The sequence below is a fragment of the Myxocyprinus asiaticus genome, chromosome 29, assembly GCF_019703515.2.
Source record: "Myxocyprinus asiaticus isolate MX2 ecotype Aquarium Trade chromosome 29, UBuf_Myxa_2, whole genome shotgun sequence".
NCBI classification, from domain to species: Eukaryota; Metazoa; Chordata; class Actinopteri; order Cypriniformes; family Catostomidae; genus Myxocyprinus; species Myxocyprinus asiaticus.
This window is the reverse complement of record NC_059372.1, coordinates 38,850,978-38,872,029: the sequence shown is the minus strand read 5'-3', so window position 1 is coordinate 38,872,029 and position 21,052 is coordinate 38,850,978. Positions and strand designations below refer to the sequence as shown.

General features: G+C 38.8%; 1 protein-coding gene across 4 annotated transcripts in view; it reads left to right on the top strand.

Annotated features, from left to right (window-relative positions):
- The first annotated feature begins 3,725 nt into the window (after positions 1–3,725).
- Positions 3,726–21,052, top strand: part of LOC127420030 (cadherin-like protein 26) — a 51,935-nt gene continuing 34,608 nt past the window's right edge. For all 4 annotated transcript variants that reach the window (XR_007893766.1, XM_051661961.1, XM_051661960.1 and 1 more), the window contains exons 1-6: positions 3,726–3,841; positions 8,494–8,616; positions 14,302–14,460; positions 15,020–15,164; positions 19,238–19,410; positions 19,607–19,738. Coding sequence is in view for 3 of the 4 variants with exons in the window: in XM_051661961.1 (XP_051517921.1) it covers positions 3,806–3,841; positions 8,494–8,616; positions 14,302–14,460; positions 15,020–15,164; positions 19,238–19,410; positions 19,607–19,738 (768 nt within the window). In the remaining variant the exon portion in view is untranslated. The remainder of the gene's footprint in view (positions 3,842–8,493; positions 8,617–14,301; positions 14,461–15,019; positions 15,165–19,237; positions 19,411–19,606; positions 19,739–21,052) is intronic.

The following is a 21,052-nucleotide window of genomic DNA, read 5'->3' as shown; positions in this document are numbered from 1 at the left end:
TGCACTTCTCAGTATTGACAACTCATTAACTTCAACAAAAATAAAAATCATTAATTTCAACTGTTCTGCATTTCTCTGTATTGACAACTCATGAACTTCAACAAAAATAAAAGTCCTTCATTTCAACTGCTTGTTGTCATTTTATTTGAATATGACAGCCCAGTTAACATCATGTGGCATTACCACCCACATCTGAACTACAAGGTTAATATTATCAGCTTTCTTTGGGCCACTGCTTGTCCACACCAGTTCCTCTTTCAATTTACACACTGTGGGCTGCATCTGGGCCAGAACCATTCATTTAACAGTCTCTAGACCAAATATGGGCCACACTCATCATTTCTACTTACAATAGTGCTTGGCCCAGATCTGGCCCACACCCATTAGTTCTGCTCACTTTATGGTGTGTGGGCCAGAAAAGGGCTGAGGTCCCTGGCATATACTGGGCCAGAACTAAGATAAGTATGAGGCCCACAAGTGGGCCAGACAAATTTTGCTAACTGGGTTGGCTTAAGTAGACGATGGATGGAGTCCACCTATTTGTAGATTTGTGTGCACATCTTGACGCTAGATTTGTTTCAAAATCAACAAATGCATGTAGCAATCTGCAAATGCAACAAATAAATGCACACGATTCACAAATAAATGCTGGACAAAGTTGTGTTTGTGAGTTAAATATATTTGTAACTAATTTTTTTTATTTGAAAATCTCATTTTATTTATTTGTGAATTCACTTTATTTGTGTGAAACTCCTAACATATATTTATGAATCTCTTTCTTTTTCTTTGTGAAGTCATTTCATTTTTGTGAAACTCCTTACATTTATTTGTGGATCTCATTCAATTTATTTGTGAACCAACTTTCTATCTGTGAATCTCCTTCCATTTCTATGTTAATATGCAACAATTCTATCTCCATATGAATCCCATAATCTCATTCAATGTACGTGTACGGTTCACAGGACTGACTCCCGCAACTGCGATGATTGACAAGTGATAACCTTAGCAACGGTGCAGCATCTCACGCCTGTGAACAAGACACATGAATGCCACCTGCTTAACCTGTTTTGTATTTGCTATTTTTGAGCAAAGAGATTACACACCACAGATGTATTATCATCCGGCAATGTTTAGCTAGCTGCCGTTTATGAAATGAAGTCTTTTGTTCACACACGTCTAAGCGGCTGCTGTTAAAGAGCGTGCATGCTCTTGCTGGACAGTAAATAGTCTCTGCTGTAATGTACCGGTTATCCCGAGACAGCAGGGCTGATGAGAGAAACTATAGAGGAGTGACAGTGACAGACTAGAAAATATGAATGAGAGAAGACACGCACATCTGTGAGGAATAGACGGACACATATCTCACATGCGCCACTGATCATGTAATTAACATTAACTAGTTGTTCAGTTAGGTTCTGTAGGCTACACACTACATAGAATTCATGAGGATGCGGTTGTTACTACCTGAATTTTTCGAGAGTTAAGTTGGTTGTAGAATATGGTTGTCACTCCCGTATTTAATTGAACTGTGTGTGTATAGAACAGGATTAAGCACTAAAAGGTGAACTGATGTCCATATTTAGTTGCCGAGTGTACGTGTGTAATCTGAATGCTGCATATTATTTCAGACCATCTCAGGATGAATGAACAGTTGAATCGGGATATGTGTCATAATTCAGTACAACCTCAGAAAAGGTACTTGAACAAGAAGATTCTCTTCTGTACCTGTCTACTCTTTAGACTCCATTTGAATATTGCAAAATTATCATTATTATAATAATTATAGCTTGGTATTATATGTTACAGTATTGTGCAAAAGTAATGTTTGGGAGTCTAAAATGTATTTTTCCTATTGACACACTAAAGCTGAAGATATAAATAACCATCTTAAGACAAATGTTTTTGTGAAACATCAAAGTGGCTGGTAAAATTGTGCATTCACCAACCATTGTGGCTGGTGGACAAAAAAGCTAATTTCATACCCTGATGGTATCACTCCGCCACATCATTTGATAGGCACACTCTCTCAAGCGAGGCGGAGGTGCTTTTAGTTTGGCAGAAACTATGTTTGCCATGATAAATGGCTTTCCAGTTCAGACTTGATGTAAATGATTTTATCATTTAATTAATCAGTGTATCCTGTCTTGTGTAAATGGCCTCTAAACTGTAAATCTACCCCAGACAGACTGAAAAACTAGATTGTAAAAAGATTGCTGAGGACTGGAGGCTAGTGATAGACTTCTGTTCAATGATATGAAAATAAACAGTAAATTAATTAATTGATGAATAATTTCATTTAAAAAAAAATAATTGATTGAGGGCCCTAAAAACAAGTAAAATGACAAATGGTGCATTGTTGGGCTATTTTAATAAATAATTACTTTAGGACAAAGTTATAATCGTATTTGTCAAATTGATAGAATTTCCGACCTGTAGTTGGTGCTGTCAGCAAACTTTGCAGGTTTTTGCAATTCAGAGTTGCAATGAAAGCTGCCAAGCAGGGCTGGGTGATAAAACTATCTCGACATTTATTGCGATAAAAAAAAAAATCCACGATATCGATGATACGCTTTTGAGTAATTTTTTATATTTAGCCTCTGTTCTACATCTAGACGATGAGGTATGTGACACTAAAACACAATCAGTTCACCTTTCTCAGACTGTATGAAGTTGCTAATGTTAGCTGCCTTGCTAACGATTAGGCTACGGCAGTCACCGCGGTTTGATTCCATCTGGACCAAAAGACATTATGTCGGTGGTTGCGCCCTCTCATCATCTCTAGTGAGCAGCGCGACAAAGAAACAGTGCTGTGCACACAAGATCTGATCTTTCTGCGCTGTATTCTTCAATATTTTTCTGTAGCACCAAACACGCTTCATTTATGCCCTGTCCTGCTCCGCATGCATTGCCTCTTTCCCATATGTGAGTAGACATGAAGAGCTGTATAAGTTAAAGTGGTTCCAGAACACCTTTAGACCATAATGTTTTTTTATTCTAAATTTAGCTGTATTAATCAGCATGTTACGAACCTTTAATTATAAACAAACTGAACATTCTGTTCAAATTTTGTGAAATTAATCAGATTAGGCGTAGAATATGCGATGGGGGGGGGGATGCAGGAGACATGTCCAAAGTTCGTCCCCAGCACTTTTACACAGGGAAAATGTGTTTACGCTGTGTCTTTCATACAGCAAATGTCTAAATGTGTAAAAAGTTAAAATTCACTGGTCAATCATGTAATTAATTCAATATAAAATTGTAACTGATCGTGAGCCTTAAAAATACATCTTATATATTTATGTTTGTTTTGCGCTAATCATTCTGTCCCCCTCACTTTTGAAATAATTGCTACTTCCCTGGATGTCGTCATCTCTTGCATAGATGACAAGGAAAGACAATAAAATTACTAGTTTGTAGCCTAGTCTTTGTCACTTAAATAAAAAAATAAAAATGGTCCATTCAGACTTTTACATTTTCGAAATTTTCTCACAGGGGATACCCCTGAACACCCATACAGTATCATTCCTCAGTCACAAGGGCTTATATGCCGTGAAGAATCCCGTGATATGGTACTATTGCAGGTTCTTTCTTTCTCCACCTCTCTTTAACTTTACATGATTTTTTTTTTTTTTTTTTTTTTGATTAACCTTTGGAAACATCATAACCGGTAACGCCGCGTCTCTGCTGTAGTTCCCTCCTCTCCCACCTCTACCATATGAGCAGTGTAGAAATACTGTGAGAGAAAGGAAAACTCTCTCAGTCGTATTAAACTGCACAGCGATCACATCATATCCCCTGCTTCAACATGAGGACCCTTCATGTCACTATTCTCCTGGCACTGGTGAGTTAATGGACTGTTTGATGTGAAACAGCTAGACCGAGCACACCTGCTCATGTTTGTCTTTGTGTCCAGGTCATATTTCAAGACAGCAAATGTTTGTTTCAGGAACTAAGCTAAAGTGCCTAACACACTGTAATAACCCAGGTGAAATCGAGGTTTATGTACAATGGATGGTTGAATGTGTTGTTTCATTAAAATATTAGCTAATGTGATCATTTGCCATGTGTAGATTACCACCACAATGAGAACTAAAGGTAAATTTAGGACATGCTTCAGTTGCTTATGTTGACTTGGGGGGTATATATTAGCATCAGTGGAGTGTGGAGGAATGTTTTCCTTTTATGTCTTTCATGACATAAGTACTGTACATTAGTACGTACTGAAAGAATTGTTTGCATTGTGAGGTTAACCTGGATGCCTTGAGGTCATGGTAAAATCCCAGGACAAGCAAATTGGTAAAAATGTGTTTTTTTAATTATGTGAATTTTACATTGGCAATAAAGAATCCTTTATGCAATATTAAATGTTCTCCACATTCTCTCTTTTGGCATCAATTAATCAACCTGTATATAATAATAATTGTTATTGAACCTCAACAAAGGTTTGTCTTATGTCCCTCCAACATCTACGGATCCCTTTCAGCTAAAAATTGAAATGTTTAAATTCTATAGATCCATGAAATTGAAATACTTTTACTATAAAGATGTTGTACAGAGACAAGATCAGCCAATGTCTGGGGATAAATCCTTTAGAGCTAAAAGTTATTTTTGCCCTCTTGTTAATAATGCAGCAATTGAAACTTTTTGTAATTTGGTTGATGCAGATATTGATAAAACTCTGAAGATACCCAAGCCCGAGTATTGTGGCTTGAAAGAGCAACAACTTTGATGCAGCTTCAAAAGAAACACGATGTAATATGGAAACCTACCGATAAGGCCAGGGGGTTGGTTCTAAAGGATAAAAACAACTATACCTATGAGATTAAATCACAACTTTCAAATTATATCTGTTACACGAAATTGGACTCAAATCCAACTTCAAATCCAACTTTCAAAAAAGAGATTGATGCCTTTTTGCATGATGCATGTGATAAAGGTTTAATTACCTCAGTGGAATTGAAGTATCTTATTAAGGATTTTCCAGTAACTCCTGTCATGTATGTCTTGCCTAAAGTTCATAAATCTTTGATTCATCCTCCTGGTCACCCTATAGTGGCTTCCAATGAAAGTCTTTTGGAACCCAATGGAATTCTTAAACCTTTGGTGGAACAACTTCCATCTTATTTGAAGGATATGGGTGATTTTATACAACAGCTAAAAGATGTTATCTTTGAAGGTTGGGATGCAAATATCTTTCTGGTCACATTAGATGTCGTTTCTTTATATACCAACATCCCGCATGATATGTGTTTGGAAGCTCTCAAGCTTTTGCTTGGGTCAAGAATTGATAAAACTCTACCATCTAATTTTATTCTTGACATGACATCCATGCTTCTTTTTTAGAATTTCTTCTTATTTGAGGATCACTATTATCTCCAGAGAGCTGTGATGGGTTCAAAATTCAATCCAGACTATGCCAGTTTGTTTATGGGTTTTCTAGAAGAAAAAAAAATTATATTTGGAATAATAACCCTTTTTCCAAATAAATTTTGATGTGGAAAATATAGGTCGATGAAGTTTTTTTTGCATTTTCAGGGGATCTAAAGAAAACTTTGAGGATTTTTTGAACTTCCTAAATAACATGGCTGATTCAAATTCAGTATCCTTTTTGGATACAAGAGTCTGTTTACATTTCGGATCAATATATACGACATTATATACAAAATCCACTGACAGAAACAGTATTTTGCATGCATCCAACATATTTAAAAAAACAGTTTACTATACACACAGTTTTTGAGTGTAAAGTTTATCTGTACAATGGAATTGGATTTTGAGACCGAGGTAGTAAAACTGTATAAGCAATTTCACCTCAGGGGCTATCCTAAAAAGTGGCTAGATTATGCTCTTTACAGAGTTCGTACCATTTCTCCTTCGCCCAAAAGCAACAGAAAAAACATCTCTGTGGTTTGTACAACAAACTTTTCTCGACACAGCCAAGAAATGTAAGAAATAATCAAAAAAACATTGGTATGTTTTAAAGAGCGATCCTATTTGTTCCAATCTTTTTCAGGATCCTCCACTTTTTGCACATTATAGATCTAAAAATATTAGAGATTTTTTTAGTTGAAGCAGACACTTTCACTTCATATAATAAGAATGATGGGCGATTGGATGAATCCATTGATTTATTTCCCATGTTTAAATTGCGCCGCATGTAAGAATAACAACAGAAAAATCAGCTTGTTTAGGTGCTGTATAACAGACAGCGTATACAGTATAAAACAGTTTGTCACTTGTAGTTCTAAGAATGTCATTTATCTAATTTCTTTTCCATGCAACAAACAATATGTGGGAAAAACCATTAGACAAATTAGAACACGTATATTTGAGCATATGAGAGCCGTGAGAAAGAAAGAAAAAATCTCCAATTGCACACCACTTTTTAGAAACTGGTCACTCGGTATCTGCTTTAACTTTTTTGTGGGGGGGGGATATAGAACGGATACTCCTATAGAAAGAATCCCGATGGATATTTCATTTAAAGTCTTTACATCCCCTGGGAATGAATGAAGATTTGTCCCTCAGCTCTTTTCTATAGGATTATTATGACGCATCTCTAATTTGCACATGCTTATGATTTGAATCATGGTATGTTTGCAAATATAACTATATACAGTTTACTTTTGGAAATATGTGTAGACATTTTTGAATATCGGGTGATTGTTGTACTATGCCTATGTTTTTGAATTATGCATGATCAACATTTGTGTTGACATAGTTGACATTTCTCGAAGTATAATGTATATATGACACAAAATATAATTCCTTACTGATTTGTATGCATACAACAATTCATCTTTGAATAATGAATATTATTGGTATATGGTTGTGATACAATAATATAATGGGTAATTTTGTATATGTAATTTTTCTAACTTCTTTATCTCCTGATATATACACGTAGATTCTTGATAACTTGTCTTTGTTACTTTAGTAATAAATGTGAATGCTATGTTATACCATATTAAGGGGCAATATATGTCTATAACATTTAGCAAACCTTTGTATATTTTTAAGTCTATTCTATTGGAAATATAAGCCCTTTCAGTACTTGGCGCAGACGTCTTTACAGCTTTTGTTCTGATGTTGGTTTACTATAATAATAATTGAAAATTATTTTAATGAGCTTTTTAGCAAAGATATACCTGAAATGAATGTATCATACAATTTTGTATTTAATACAACTTTTATTAATTTGGCCAAGATCCATTGAAATATGCTTCATTTATTTTAATACAACGTTAACATACTTAAGTTATATGAACAATTCCCCTGGAGAAACCTAGGGTTGATAGTATTGCTGAAAGGTTAAAATTACTGTTGTTGGTCTAATATGTATGTTAGGGTCATTTGGCCATGTTGCATAATAATTTTGATTTAAACAAAACCATTTAATTTAGTTGTTACCTCATGAAGCACATATTTTTAGATTATTTGAGAAATAAAAAAATAATTTTTAAAGTTTAGATTTTAGCCCCAGTCTCCCATATATAATTTTTTTTTTTTCATTACGGTAATGAGAACGTGTATAAAACATGTCCTAAACATGAGCCCCTTTCACACATGCAGACAGGTAAATTACAGGAAAATTGCCTGTACAGGTAAATGTTGTTCAAACATACCATCAATATGGAAATTTATTATACAAAATTGCCAGAGCAAAATTTAACAGTATTTTCAAAAAGGCTGTGTTCACACATGATCTCTAACCTTTAATAATAATAATTATTATTATTATAAATTATTATAATTATTATTATAAATTATAAAAAATTATTATAACCTGACAAATGCAGTTAATTGTCTGGAAAAGGCTATATGTGTGAAAAGGGCTATAGTCTTCCCTTTTTTAAGCACAACATAAAATGTCTTGCATGTGATGTTGGGGTGAAATATGACTTGGACATGTTATTGATGAATTTCATGAGATTCACTCAATGAAATATACACTCAAAAATATACTATATACAAAATATACACTCTTTGGCAGAACATGATTCAGTCATGTACAGTGGTTCCACGTGTTTGAAATATTTTTTCTTAACTTAAAATTACTATGTATTCTCAACTCAAACACTTTGTGTAAAAAGAACCTAGCTGAATTGGGTACCTGACGAGTCCCATGCAAAGCATGCTGGAAAATGGAAATCCCCTGTCCAGATTCATCAATGCTACATTAACACCACAAAAAGTATTCATGTAGTCTCAACTCAAATGGATTAAGTTAACTTCCATTTTACAAATTTAAATGGATAAAATGCAATTAAATCAAGTTGTGACAAAATATTCTAGAATTGTTTTGCATTAGTTCTAATGAATTAAATTGAACAAGCAGGAATTTTTTTTAAAAAAATTTATTATTATTATTATTATTATTATTTTTTATTTTAATTTTTTTTTAGTGTATTTTGGTTATGTGTTTTGGATAAGTCAACAAGATTGTGAATAGAAACCCTGGTGTAAGCTTATGGTCACTTCTTTTTAACTCAGTTTATCTGGACCATGTATGCATTGGCTGACACAGGAAAGATAAGACAGAAACGAGCTTGGATCATTGATTCTTTCTCTATTGAAGAAGAAAACCCTGGTCCATTTCCATATATACTAGGCAAGGTAAGTCACTGCTTTCAGTTAAAGATACTTAATCCAATTTTCAGTTACATTTTATTTGTATAGCACTATTGACATTACATATTGTATCACGTTAAAAAGATGGAAACAAAGATGTTGTTATAACATGTTGAAAACATTTTACAGTGTATTTATAGCATATAAGCATGCAATTGCATTTCACACTGCACTGATGGAAAAAATAATAGAGCAGTACAGTTTTTACACCTTTGCCAATGAATGCTTATTATAAATGATTGTGAAAATGTATTGTCAAATCGTTTTTATTTGTATAGCGCTTTTCACAACACACATTATTCAGAGCAGCTTTACAGAAAATTATGTTTCAACAGAAAAAGCTGTAATATAGTAATGTCTTTGAGTCATAATAGTGCTGTTTAAAAACAAAAACAAACAGAAAACATGATTGTAAATTGTGCCTTAAAATAAATAATAGAAAATAATTATATTTGTATTTAGACCCCCAGTGAGCAAGCTTAAGGTGACTGTGGCAAGGAACACAAAACACAATAAGATATTGGTTAAAGGAGAAAAACAAACTTGGTGGAATCCAGGCACTCTGTGGGAGTCAGTTCCCCTCTGGCTAAACAGCATGAAAATAATGCCAATATTAGTTATTTATGTGTAGTACAAGTCAAGATTTAAAATGAGTAAACTAAGTAAGTGTTAGGGGCCAATGTAAAAAAAAAAAAAAAGAAAAAAAAAAGATTGCGTATTAAGTGTAAGATTATTGACTAAAATCTTAGAATTTACATTATTATCTAACTGCGGAAATGCAAACAGATGCATTGTCTTTTGTTATTTGGCTGTTGAAGGCTGCAATTAATTGATTATCTACGTATTCTATTTTAAGAGTGTAGTCCATTCTGCAAGGTGATGCAGGCAGAGGTTAGTAAGGTGCACTGCAGTTTGACTGTAAGCTTGTGGCAGATTAATTTCCGGTGTTGTCCATATTAAGTCCAAGTTTCAGGCAGTGTCCAGTGAAGTATCCCATGTCTGATAGTTGGTGCTGGCATCAGTTCATCCTCTGTGAAGTCCATAGTAGTAGACTGAAGTGAAATCTGGCTGGCACAAGTTGCAGTTAGTCATCATCACACAGCAATACTTAGTAGTGGGAGTCGGACATTAGGCAGAACTGGAGTCAGACATCAGGCAGGACTACAGCTGGATCTGGCAGGCTATGTTAACCTCAGGATATGTATCCCGAGGTTAAGACAGGAAACAAATAGAATAATATCAGGGTAGATGCCATTCACTTTAAAACAAAGTTATAGAATATGAGACATGTTTCCCGTGCCGGCAGACCAAACTAATGCAGCATAACTTGATAGTTGATAGATAAATTAGGTGTATGCCTGGCTGAAAAGATGAGTCTTTAGTCCAGACTTAAACTGAGAGAGTGTGTCTGAGTCCCAAACAGGAAAAAAAATCTACCTCCTTTTGGGGATTTTGATATTCTAGATATTATTAACAGGCCAGAATTTTGCGATCTTAGTGAACATGATGGAATATAACATGATAGAAGGTCACATAAGTATTGTGGAGCTATATCATTCAAAGTTTGTGAGTAGTTAGAAGTATTTTAAAATGAATGAGAAATTTAACAGGTAGCCAATGTAGCGATTATCACATCTAGATGTGTTCATGTTCATGTTTTGTGTTTATGTCTTTTATTTTGAAAAGTAGTTCCATGTCATGTTATTTCCTGTTTCCCTGCCATGTCATGCATTCCCTGTTTCCATGTCAAGTCATGTGATCATCCCGTTTCCCTTTTGTTCTTTGTGTCTGTTTCCCATTGGTTCATAGTCCTTAAGTCTCATGTTTCCATTGTGTCGGAGTCAGGTACTGAATGTTTGTGTAATGTCGTTCCATGTCAAGTCAGGTCAAGTCCATGTTTTGTTCTCGTTCACGTTAATGAATAAACTGCATTATGGTTTTACACTTCATCGTCTGCCTGCCATTGCCTGCCATTGCCTGCCATTGCCTGCCAGCCCACGTTACAGAATACCTGAGCCCGACACAATGGAAACATGAGACTTAAATACATGGACATGGGAAACATAAACCAATGAACAAACAGAACTCTGAACAAGATAACAAGACAATGAGCATAAACCAATGACATGATAGAACCAATACCAAGACTATGAACCAATGGGAAACAGACACAATGAACATGAGGGAAACAGGATGATCACATGACTTGACATGGAAACAGGGAATCACATGACATGGCAGGGAAACAGGAAATAACATCACATGGAACAACTTTTCTAAATAAAAGACAAACACAAAATATGAACATGAACATGAACACATCTAGACATGACAGCGATGCTAAGACTGGGCTGATATGATCATATTTCTTGGTTCTAGTCAGCACTCCAGCTGCTGCATTTTGAACTAACTGAAGTTTATTTATGGAACTTGCAGGACATCATCCCAGTCATGCATTACAATAATCTAGTCTTGAGGTTATGAATGCATGAATTAGTTTTTCGCCATTAGAAACAGAGAGCATATGTCGAAACTTAGGACAAGATTGCTATCAAATATAACACCTAAGTTCTTCACTGTAAAAGACAATGTGACAGCACATCCATTGAGAGTCAAATTATATTTTAGCATCTTATTTTTAGAGGTTTTTGGTCCTATAATTACATTTACATTTATTCATTTGGCAGACACTTTTATCCAAAGTGACTTACAAAAGAGGAATAATACATTATAAGCGATTCATCAAGGAGAGAGTGGTACGAAAAGTGCTGCATTACAAAGTATCACTAGGATCAGAATAGTGGTATCCAAGACAGATTAAAGTGCAACAAGAATATATATAATTTTTACACTGGTGGCCAAAAGTTTGGAATAATGTACAGATTTTGCTGTTTCAAAGGAAATTGGTACTTTAATTCACCAAAGTGGCATTCAGCACCATAACTATTTGAAAAAAGTCATTTTTGATCAAATCTAGACAGGCCCCATTTCCAGCAGCCATCACTCCAACACCTTATCCTTGAATAATCATGCTAAATTGCTAATTTGGTACTAGAAAATCACTTGCCATTATATCAAACACAGTTGAAAGCTATTTGGTTTGTTAAATGAAGCTTAACATTGTCTTTGTGTTTGCTTTTGAGTTGCCACAGTATGCAAAAGACTGGCATGTCTTAAGGTCAATATTAGGTTAAAAATGGCAAAAAAAGAAACAGCTTTCTCTAGAAACTCATCAGTCAATCATTGTTTTGAGGAATGAATGCTATACAATGCTTGAAATTGCCAAAAAAAACTGAAGATTTTGTACAAAGGTGTATACTACAGTCTTCAAAGACAAAGGACGACTGGATCTAACAAGGACAGAAAGAGATGTAGAAGGCCAGATGTACAACTAAACAAGAGGATAAGTACATCAGAGTCTCTAGTTTGAGAAATAGATGCCTCACATGTCCTCAGCTGACAGCTTCATTGAATTCTACCCGCTCAACACCAGTTTCATGTACAATAGTAAAGAGAAGACTCAGAGGTGCAGGCCTAATGGAAAGAATTGCAAAGAAAAAGCCACTTTTGAAACAGAAAAACAAAAAGAAAAGGTTAGAGTGGGCAAAAAAACACAGACATTGGACAACAGATAATTGGAAAAGAGTGTTATGGATCTTAACCCCATTGAGATTTTGTGGGATCAGACTGTAAGGTGCGTGAGAAGTGCCCGACAAGACAGCCACATCTATGGCAAGTGCTACAGGAAGTGTGGGGTGAAATGTCACCTGAGTATCTGGAAAAACTGACAGCTAGAATGCCAAGGATCTGCAAAGCTGTCATTGCTGCACGTGGAGGATGTTTTGATGAGAACACTTTGAAGTAGTTTAAGAAGTTCTGAACATTTTTTTCAAATTGTAATAATAGTTTTTCATGTTATTAATGTCCTGACTATACATTGTGATCAGTTGAATGACACTTTAGTGAATAAAAGTACCAATTTCTTTCCATAAGATCAAAATCTGTAAATTATTCCAAACTTTTGGACACCAGTGTATATATTTATTTATTTTTTACAAGTGAATGGTTAAGTGCTCATGGAAAAGATGTGTTTTTATCTGTTTTTTGAAGACAGCGAGTGAGTCTGCTTCACGGATGGTGTTGGTAAGGTCATTCTGCCCACGTGATATAGTGAAACCGAAAGTCCGGGAAAGTGTTTTGGTGCCTCTTTGTGTTGGTACAACAAGGCGCTGTTCATTAGCCAACTGCAGGCTTCTTTTGGGAACTTAGCTCTGCAGAAATGATTTTAGGTATGCTGGAGCACACCCAGTGACTGTTCTGTATACCAGCGTCAGAGCCTTGAATTTGATACATGCATCAACCGGCAGCCAGTGAAGAGAGACAAGGAGTGGTGCAACATGTGCTCTCTTTGGTTCATTAAAGACCAGACATGCTGCTTTATTCTGGATCATTTGCAGGGGTCTAAGTGTGCAAGCAGGGAGGCCTTCAACGAGGGCATTACAGTAGTCCAGTCTAGTTATGACAAGTGACTGAAGAAGAAGTTGTGTAGCATGTTCAGAGAGGAAGGGTCTTATTTTCCTGATATTGTGGAGTGTAAATCTATATGATCTTGCTGTATTTGAGATGTGGTTTGTGAAATTGAGTTGGTTATCGATGGTTACCCCTAGATTTCTGACAGTTATGGAAGTCGTTACTATAGTTGAACCCAGCTGAACGGTGATGTTGTGTTCAATAGCAGGGTTGGCTGGAAAGATGAGCAGCTCAGTCTTCCTTGGGTTAAGTTGCAGGTGGTGTTCCTTAATTAGTAGTAGCAGGTGGTGTTCCTTAGTACCTCTGTTTTGTCGGAATTGAGAAGAAGGATATTTCTAGCCATCCAATCTTTGATATCACTGATATACTCTGCTAACTTGGAGAATTGTAAAATTTCATCGGGTTTTAAGGAAATATAAAGTTAGGTATTATCGGCATAGTGTCTCCCAGGAGAAGCATATATAAGGAGAAAAGGAGAGGCCCTAAAACTGATCCCTGTGGCACTCCATACCTAACTTTAGTTTGACCTGACAATTCCTCATTTACACCGACAAAGTGGTAGCGGTCAGATAAATAGGACCTAAACCAAGCTAATGCCTGTCCACAAAGGCCAACATAATTCCCAAGCCTATCCAAGAAAATTTCGTGATCTATGGTGTCGAAGGCAGCACTAAGATCTAAAAGCACTAGAAGAGAAATGCAGCCGCAGTTAGATGATAAGAGTAAGTCATTTGTAACTCTGATATGTGCAGTCTCTGTACTATGATGGGGTCTATATCCTGACTGAAATTCTTCATATATATATATATATATATATATATATATATATATATATATATATATATATATATTATTATTATTATTTTATTTATTTATTTTTTTTAATGAACAATAATCTGAGATTAAAAGCTTGGTCGGTATTGAATCTAACATACATGTTGTTGATTATGTTGTTTTGATAAGTTTGTTTAGCTCTTCCTGTCCTATTTGAGCAAAGGATTGAAGTTGCTCATGGGGAATAATATGAGACACTGTATTCAGAGCTGCTATTGCAGATTGTTGCATAATTCCTTTTTTTTCTTATGATTTTGTATATGTATAGATTAATGTAATGTGTGTTTGTATGTATGTGTGTTCCAGATTGAGCTCACTAGGGCTTATTTAGTGTCTTTCGAACTCCAGGGCCAGGGAATTGATAAAGAACCAAAGGATGTTCTCTCGATTAATAAAGATACAGGTGAAATTTATGTTCATGGGAAAGTGGACTATGAAGCTGTGGACAAGAGCAAGAAACTCAAAGTATGTGCTAACATTTATTTAATGTCATTTTAGGTGGCATTCACACAGGATGTTATTTTGGCGCATGTGCCATGAGATGCGTTTTATAGTTTTAGATATTTTTAACCGAACACTATGTCTTAAAAACTTAGTGCTCATGGTTCGAGAGTCAAGAAAACAGCAAGCCACAATTGTCAAAGACGTCTGTCTAAGGCGGTGGTTCTCAAATTGGGGGGGGCAAGGCCCAACAGAGGGCCTCAGTACACTTCCAATTGGCAAGATAATTTATATTAATAATATTTTTTTAAATCATATTCAAAACAAAATAACTTTAAAATTATCTACCATGACAACATTTTCTACCATACATAGCCAATATATAAGGTGGCCTTCATGCCAAGAAGTTTGAGAACCACTGGTTTAGTGCATAGATCATATATGTTTTTGAGACCATTTAAAAATAGCGCAGTGGAACGCAAGAATGCATCCTGTATGAGTGGCCTCCAACTCTTCCATATGTCATTTATTGAAATATATTGCAAGAAAGCCATGTTTTGACATTCATCTGACCCAATTACAGTTACAATTTGAAGCAAGAAACAAATCCAATAATGCATTGGACACAAGGTTTGGGGTTGAAATCAAGATACTGGACATAAATGATAACCCCCCATTATTTCAATCAGCCAAATATGAAGTAACTGTGGATGAGTCACATTTGCAAGGTAATCTATTATATCTTGCTTTCTCAGAAAAAAGTGGTACTGGTCAAGGGACAGTACACATTTTGTTCCTTTGGGCTGGGAATATAAAACATAACTTTTTGTCTCCTTAAGGGCAAACATATGTATCTAAACCAAGGGTACTACCCCAGTGTGACTTCCGTCTTACCTTAAACAGTACCATTTTTTTATTCATTTTTTTATTTGACCCCTTTTCTCCCTAATTTGGCATGCCCAATTCCCACTACTTGCTATGTCCTCGTGGTGGCATGGTTACTCACCTCAATCCGGGTGGCGGAGGACAAGTCTCAGTTGCCTCCACTTCTGAGATAGTCAGTCCGCGTATTTTATCACGTGGCTCGCTGTGCATGACACCGCAGAGACTCACAGCATGTGGAGGCTCATGCTGTTCTCCACAATCCACGCACAACTTACCACGTGCCCCATTGAGAGTGAGAACCACTTAATTGTGACAACGAGGAGGTTACCCCATGTGACTCTGCCCTCCCTAGCAACCGGGCCAATTTGGTTGCTTAGGAGACCTGGCTGGAGTCACTCAGCACACCCTGGATCGAACTCGCGACTCCAGGGATGGTTGTCAGCGTCAATACTCACTGAGCTACCCAGGCCCCCTAAACGTCATATTTACTTTCATAACCTCCATTTCCTGATGGAGGGAACGAGAAGTTGTGTTGATGTAGGGACACTAGGAGTCACTCTTGGGAATACCTCTGCTTTTTTGAAAAAAGGCCAATGAGAATTGGCGAGTGGAATTTGCATGCCACTCCCCCAGACATATGGGTATAAAAGGAGCTGGTATACAACCACTCATTCAGGTTTTGTGCTGAGGAGCCGAGACCAGGTCCTGGCCATTTCAGCGGGTAGTTCAGCATTGTGGCAAGAGGGACACAACATCTTGTTCCCTCCATCAGGGAATGGAGGTTACGAAAGTAACCATGACATTCCCTATCTATCACTCACTCAACGATGTGTTGAAGTAGTGACACTTGGGGTCCCTATACAAAACGCCACAACTAACTGAATGGTGTTATGTAAAGTGGCAGTGTATGACGGGCAGACTGCTGTGTGCCTCATAGCCAGCGCACCAGGCCATCACATAACTTCTCCTAACGCTCTTTATGAGCATCGAACAGCCTTCAGGAACAAGTCGACTGCCCAATGAATAGGTAAACTTAGGCCTCTTTTCCTTCTCTTTTCTCCCCAAAAAGAGTGGAATTTGTTAACTGACTGGGAGCCCTAAATGTCTACATCGGGGGGGTGTCACTCCCAAGGGGAAGACACTGCGGAGACCACACCCCGCCCAAAAAGGGGGGGGGGGGGTTACTTCAAGTGGAAATACATCACATGGTCTTACCAAGTCTTGTTGGAAGTATGTCATGTGGATGGTCGCATGGTAGGTCCTACCCAAGGGGAGAGGAGTTTCTACAAGCATGGCGACCCCAGAGGGCCCTCTGCTCAAGGAAGACGTAGTTTACCAAGAGGGAAATGATTTTACGGAAGATATAACACATGGGGTTACCTATGGGGAACCACCGCATGCGGAGCACCTACCTCAGTACAGGGCCTTACCAGCACACTTACTGAGCCGGCAGTGAGTTTCTCTGCAAACTCAACTGCCATAGGGCTAAGGAGGAAGTCATCCAGGGATCACAGTCTGTGAACACTACTGGGAGTCAAAAGCGCACGTCTTCCACTCAAGGGAGGGGAAAAGCACTATGCGCAAGTGGTACACCCGGCCAGCTGTCCTGGAACTTACCTGCTTGTGCCTGCCACTACACGGGATGAAACCAACTCAACCCGGAGATTGTAGAACCTCGCAAAGGTGTTGGGTGTTGCCCAGCCCGCTGCTCTGCAGATGTCTGCCAAAGAGGTGCCACTGGCCAGGGCCCAGGAGGCCGCCACACTCCTGGTAGAGTGGGCTCGTAACCCCAGTGGGCGATCCTCTGTTTGGAGACAGCGCTTCCTTTCCGCTGTCCACCAAAGCAGACAAAGAGCCGCTCGGAACTTCTAAAGCTCTGCATGCGATCCAAATAGATGTGTAGAGCTCGCACCGGACACAGCAATGCCAAGGCTGGTTCTGCCTCCTCCTGGGGCAGCGCTTGCAGGTTCACCACCTGATCCCTAAAAGGGGTCGTGGGAACCTTGGGCACATAGCCCGGTCGGGGTCTCAGGATCACGTGAGAGTAACCTGGACCGAACTCCAGGCATGATTTGCTGACAGAGAACGCTTGCAGGTCCCCTACCCTCTTGATGGAAGTGAGCGCAGTCAGGAGGGCAGTCTTAAAAGAGAGTGCCTTAAGCTCAGCTGACTCCAAGGGCTCAAAGGGAGCTCCCCGTAGACCCCGAAGGACTACAGAGAGGTCCCACGGAGGAACGAGGCGCGGTCTGGAGGGGTTCAACCTCCTAGCGCCTCTCAGGAACCTGATGATCAAGTCGTGCTTCCCCAAGTACTTACCATCTACTGTATCGTGATGAGCCAAAATAGCGGCTACATACACCTTCAAGGTGGAGGAGGACAGCCACCCCTCCAACCTCTCCTGCAGGAAGGAAAGCACCGATCCAACTGCGCATCTCTGGGGGTCTTCCGGAAGGGAAGAACACCACTTAGCAAACAGACGTCACTTCAAGGCTCCAGCCATCAGGGACGACGTAAACCTACAGGACCTGGACGGGAGTCTCAGGCACCCACAGCAGGTGGTGGCGCTCTGCGGACACAAGTGCACCGCGAGCGCCTTGTCCACCTGGGGGATCAACGAATACCCCCTGGCTGCTCCACCATCGAGGGTAGCAAGAGCGGGGGAGCTGAAAGACCAGGACCGGGCAGTAAAAGGTGCCTCCCACGATCTTGTCAGTTCCTCCCATGATCTTGTCAGTTCCTCATGCACTTCCGGGAAGAAAGGAACGGGGGTGGGGCGTGGTCATGGGTGGCACCCCGTGCCCAGGAACCGATCATCGAGCCGCGAGGGTTCAGGGGAGAGTGGAGGGTTCCACTCTAACCCAACGCTCACGGCCGCCCGGGAAAGCACGTCCGTCATTTCCGCATCGGCATGAGGCTGGGCGACTGTTCCCGAAGGAGGAAGCTGAGCCGAAGCCTCTGCATCAGACTGGACGAGCCCGCTCTCTGATGCTGTGCTCGTTAACTCATTGTCTTCCAGAGCTCAGAACGAGAAGTCGAACTCTCGCTGAGACGAGCCGCCAGTCTCGTGCGAGAGCCCGATCGGGGCAAGCGAGCATGCTGGGGAATGGGATGTCCGTGGGGGGATACCCGGCGGAGGTGGTCCCATTGATGTCCCCAAATCGCCCCCAGTGCTAACCGATGTGTCCTCAAACCCGTAGGTAGAAGGACCGGTGCGGGGAGCCGCTGGGGTGGCTTGCTTTCTAACAAACAAGATCTTATGAAAGCAAGCCGCGACCGCAATGTTACCATGGTCATGTTCTCGAACGATGTCTCCACATGGGCAGTGCCCAGACGCGTAAGACATCAATCGTGGCCATCGGAAGTGGAGAGATAACGACCGCAACCAGGAATAACACACAAACGGAAAGGCATCTTTAAAAAGATGCGTCTTTAAAAAGACATTCCGTGTGTGCCGCTCTTTCAGAAAGAAAATATTCTCTTTTAGAATATACTCTTTTAAATGTTCTGCCGAAGAGCCCAGGGGCGTTCTCTGCAAACCATAGATGGAGAGGGGGGAAAGCCACTGAAATGCACCGTAAGATCCAGCAGAGAGAGGTGAATGAACTCGACGGATGAATTCAGCTCAATGAATAGAACCGCTCGGCTCCAAAGAGAAAATCTGAATGAGTGGTTGCATACCAGCTCCTTTTATACCCGTATGTCCGGGGGAGTGGCATGCAAATTCCACTCGCCAATTCTCATTGGCCTTTTTTAAAAAAAGCAGAGATGTTTTGGGCTCCCAAGAGTGACCCCTAGTGTCAATACATCGACACAACGTTGAGTGTGTGACAGATAGGGAACAGTACCAATTTTTTATGTAATTTAATGTAATTCACTTATTCCTTAAACAATTATGATTTTATTAACCTTTATCTAGGTAAAGAGGTACTGACAGTGTTGGCATCTGATAAAGATGATCCGAGTACAAAAAATGGCACCTTATTTTTCACAATCAAGTCTGTCACGCCAAAGACAGACAATGCTGAGTTCTATATCCAACAGCAAGGAGAATCAGGGACAATTTATTTTAATGGGTGTTTGGATTACGAGGTATGAGCTTGTTTTGTCTTTCACAGAAGTTAATGAACCATGACTCTTTTTTGTGCCTTCAAATAGACCTGTTATTCCATTCAGAAAGCTTGTCTTGCATTTTGTACTTAAATACTTCCTAATTCCCACCTGAATAATATTTTTAAGTAACATTTTATTCAGACGCTAATTCTACTAAATTATTTTTTTTTCTCAGAAAGCTCAGAAATACACAATCCTGGTTGAAGCAAAGGATGACGGAGAAAAGATCAAACTTTCAAGTACATGTACTTTGATAGTCAAAATCTTGGACAAAAATAACAACCTTCCAGAATTCTCAGGCAAAACAGTGAGTTTCTCAATGGACTGGAAGATGACATGCTTTTATGCCTGCTATGTTCTGATATACTGGTTTTTATTACAAGGCTCTTTGGAGCACTTTCTTATATTTTTGTATAACAACCTTTAAACTGTATATTTAACTGTTGTCCCTGGCAGCAAATCAACTTCACTGTGCTAGCTGTAGCACTCCATGGTCTCTTTTCTTCTCACATAATACAATTATTCCAACTCAAATCAATATTCAATGTTTATTTATTTATTCATCTGGTAAGTAGCCATGTAATAAGTTGGATAACTTACTGTCAGCCCATGATCTGTGTGTTGTTTGTTTTTTAACTGACAGTACATTATCAATTACTTATCATTTATGTTCTAAGAAAGTTAACAGCAGGTTAGACATATTGGGCCCTATTTTAAGAGCACTAAGTGCAGTGCTATACCATAAGTCACACACGCAAAGTCAATGGTCATGGCTATGAAGTTCTGGTATTTTCGTGCAAGCATGCACTAAATCTAGGCGCAAGTGGGTTTGGCCAAATTGCGCGCAAAGTGTTAATGGGCTGGGTAAAGTGACATTTAATTCTGAGATTCTTCTCTGGCACCTTCTGCATCCTATTACATAGTTCATTCCCTGTCAAGCACCAGAGATATACTGTAAACAAAAACAGCACATTCATAAGAAGTTAGTAGTGTAAATGAACTGTATGCAATGAATCAGAAGAATAGAAATATGGACTTTTTTGCATTAACTGCGACACTGTTAAATGACAGGCATACTTCTATGACAGTGACACACGCTCCTTTTATACGCATGGAAAATGTGGTTCTCGTCAGGATTTTGATTTGTGATTTGTTAAATTTAAAGAGAATGTAAGTATAATTAATCTTTCGACTACTGACACACAATTCATGGCTAGTATTAACAGTGCCTGTATCGGAACACACTTCACATCTACCGGTCGATTTAGATTTTTTAAAAAGTCAATTCATTTATTGAAAAACGAAATGAAACCAAAAATATTTCTATATGCAAATAACACTGTGATGAGGAGGAGGGCGGGGCCAAGCTGTGAGTGTGCATGGCCAGCCACCAATTGGGCTAATCAGCTGAAGGAGGGATAAGGCTGAGCCGAATGCGGCAGTTCAGGGGAGAGAGAGCCACACGTGCCTGCCATGTTTTTATGTCTTTTTAAGTTTTCATAAAACATTATTTTGACTGTTCAGCCAGTTCCCGCCTCCTCCTTGCCCATTTTAAACCATGTTACATTGGTTCCGAAACCCGGGAAGGAGGAGGGATGCGCTGTTGTGGAGTCCTTGCCAC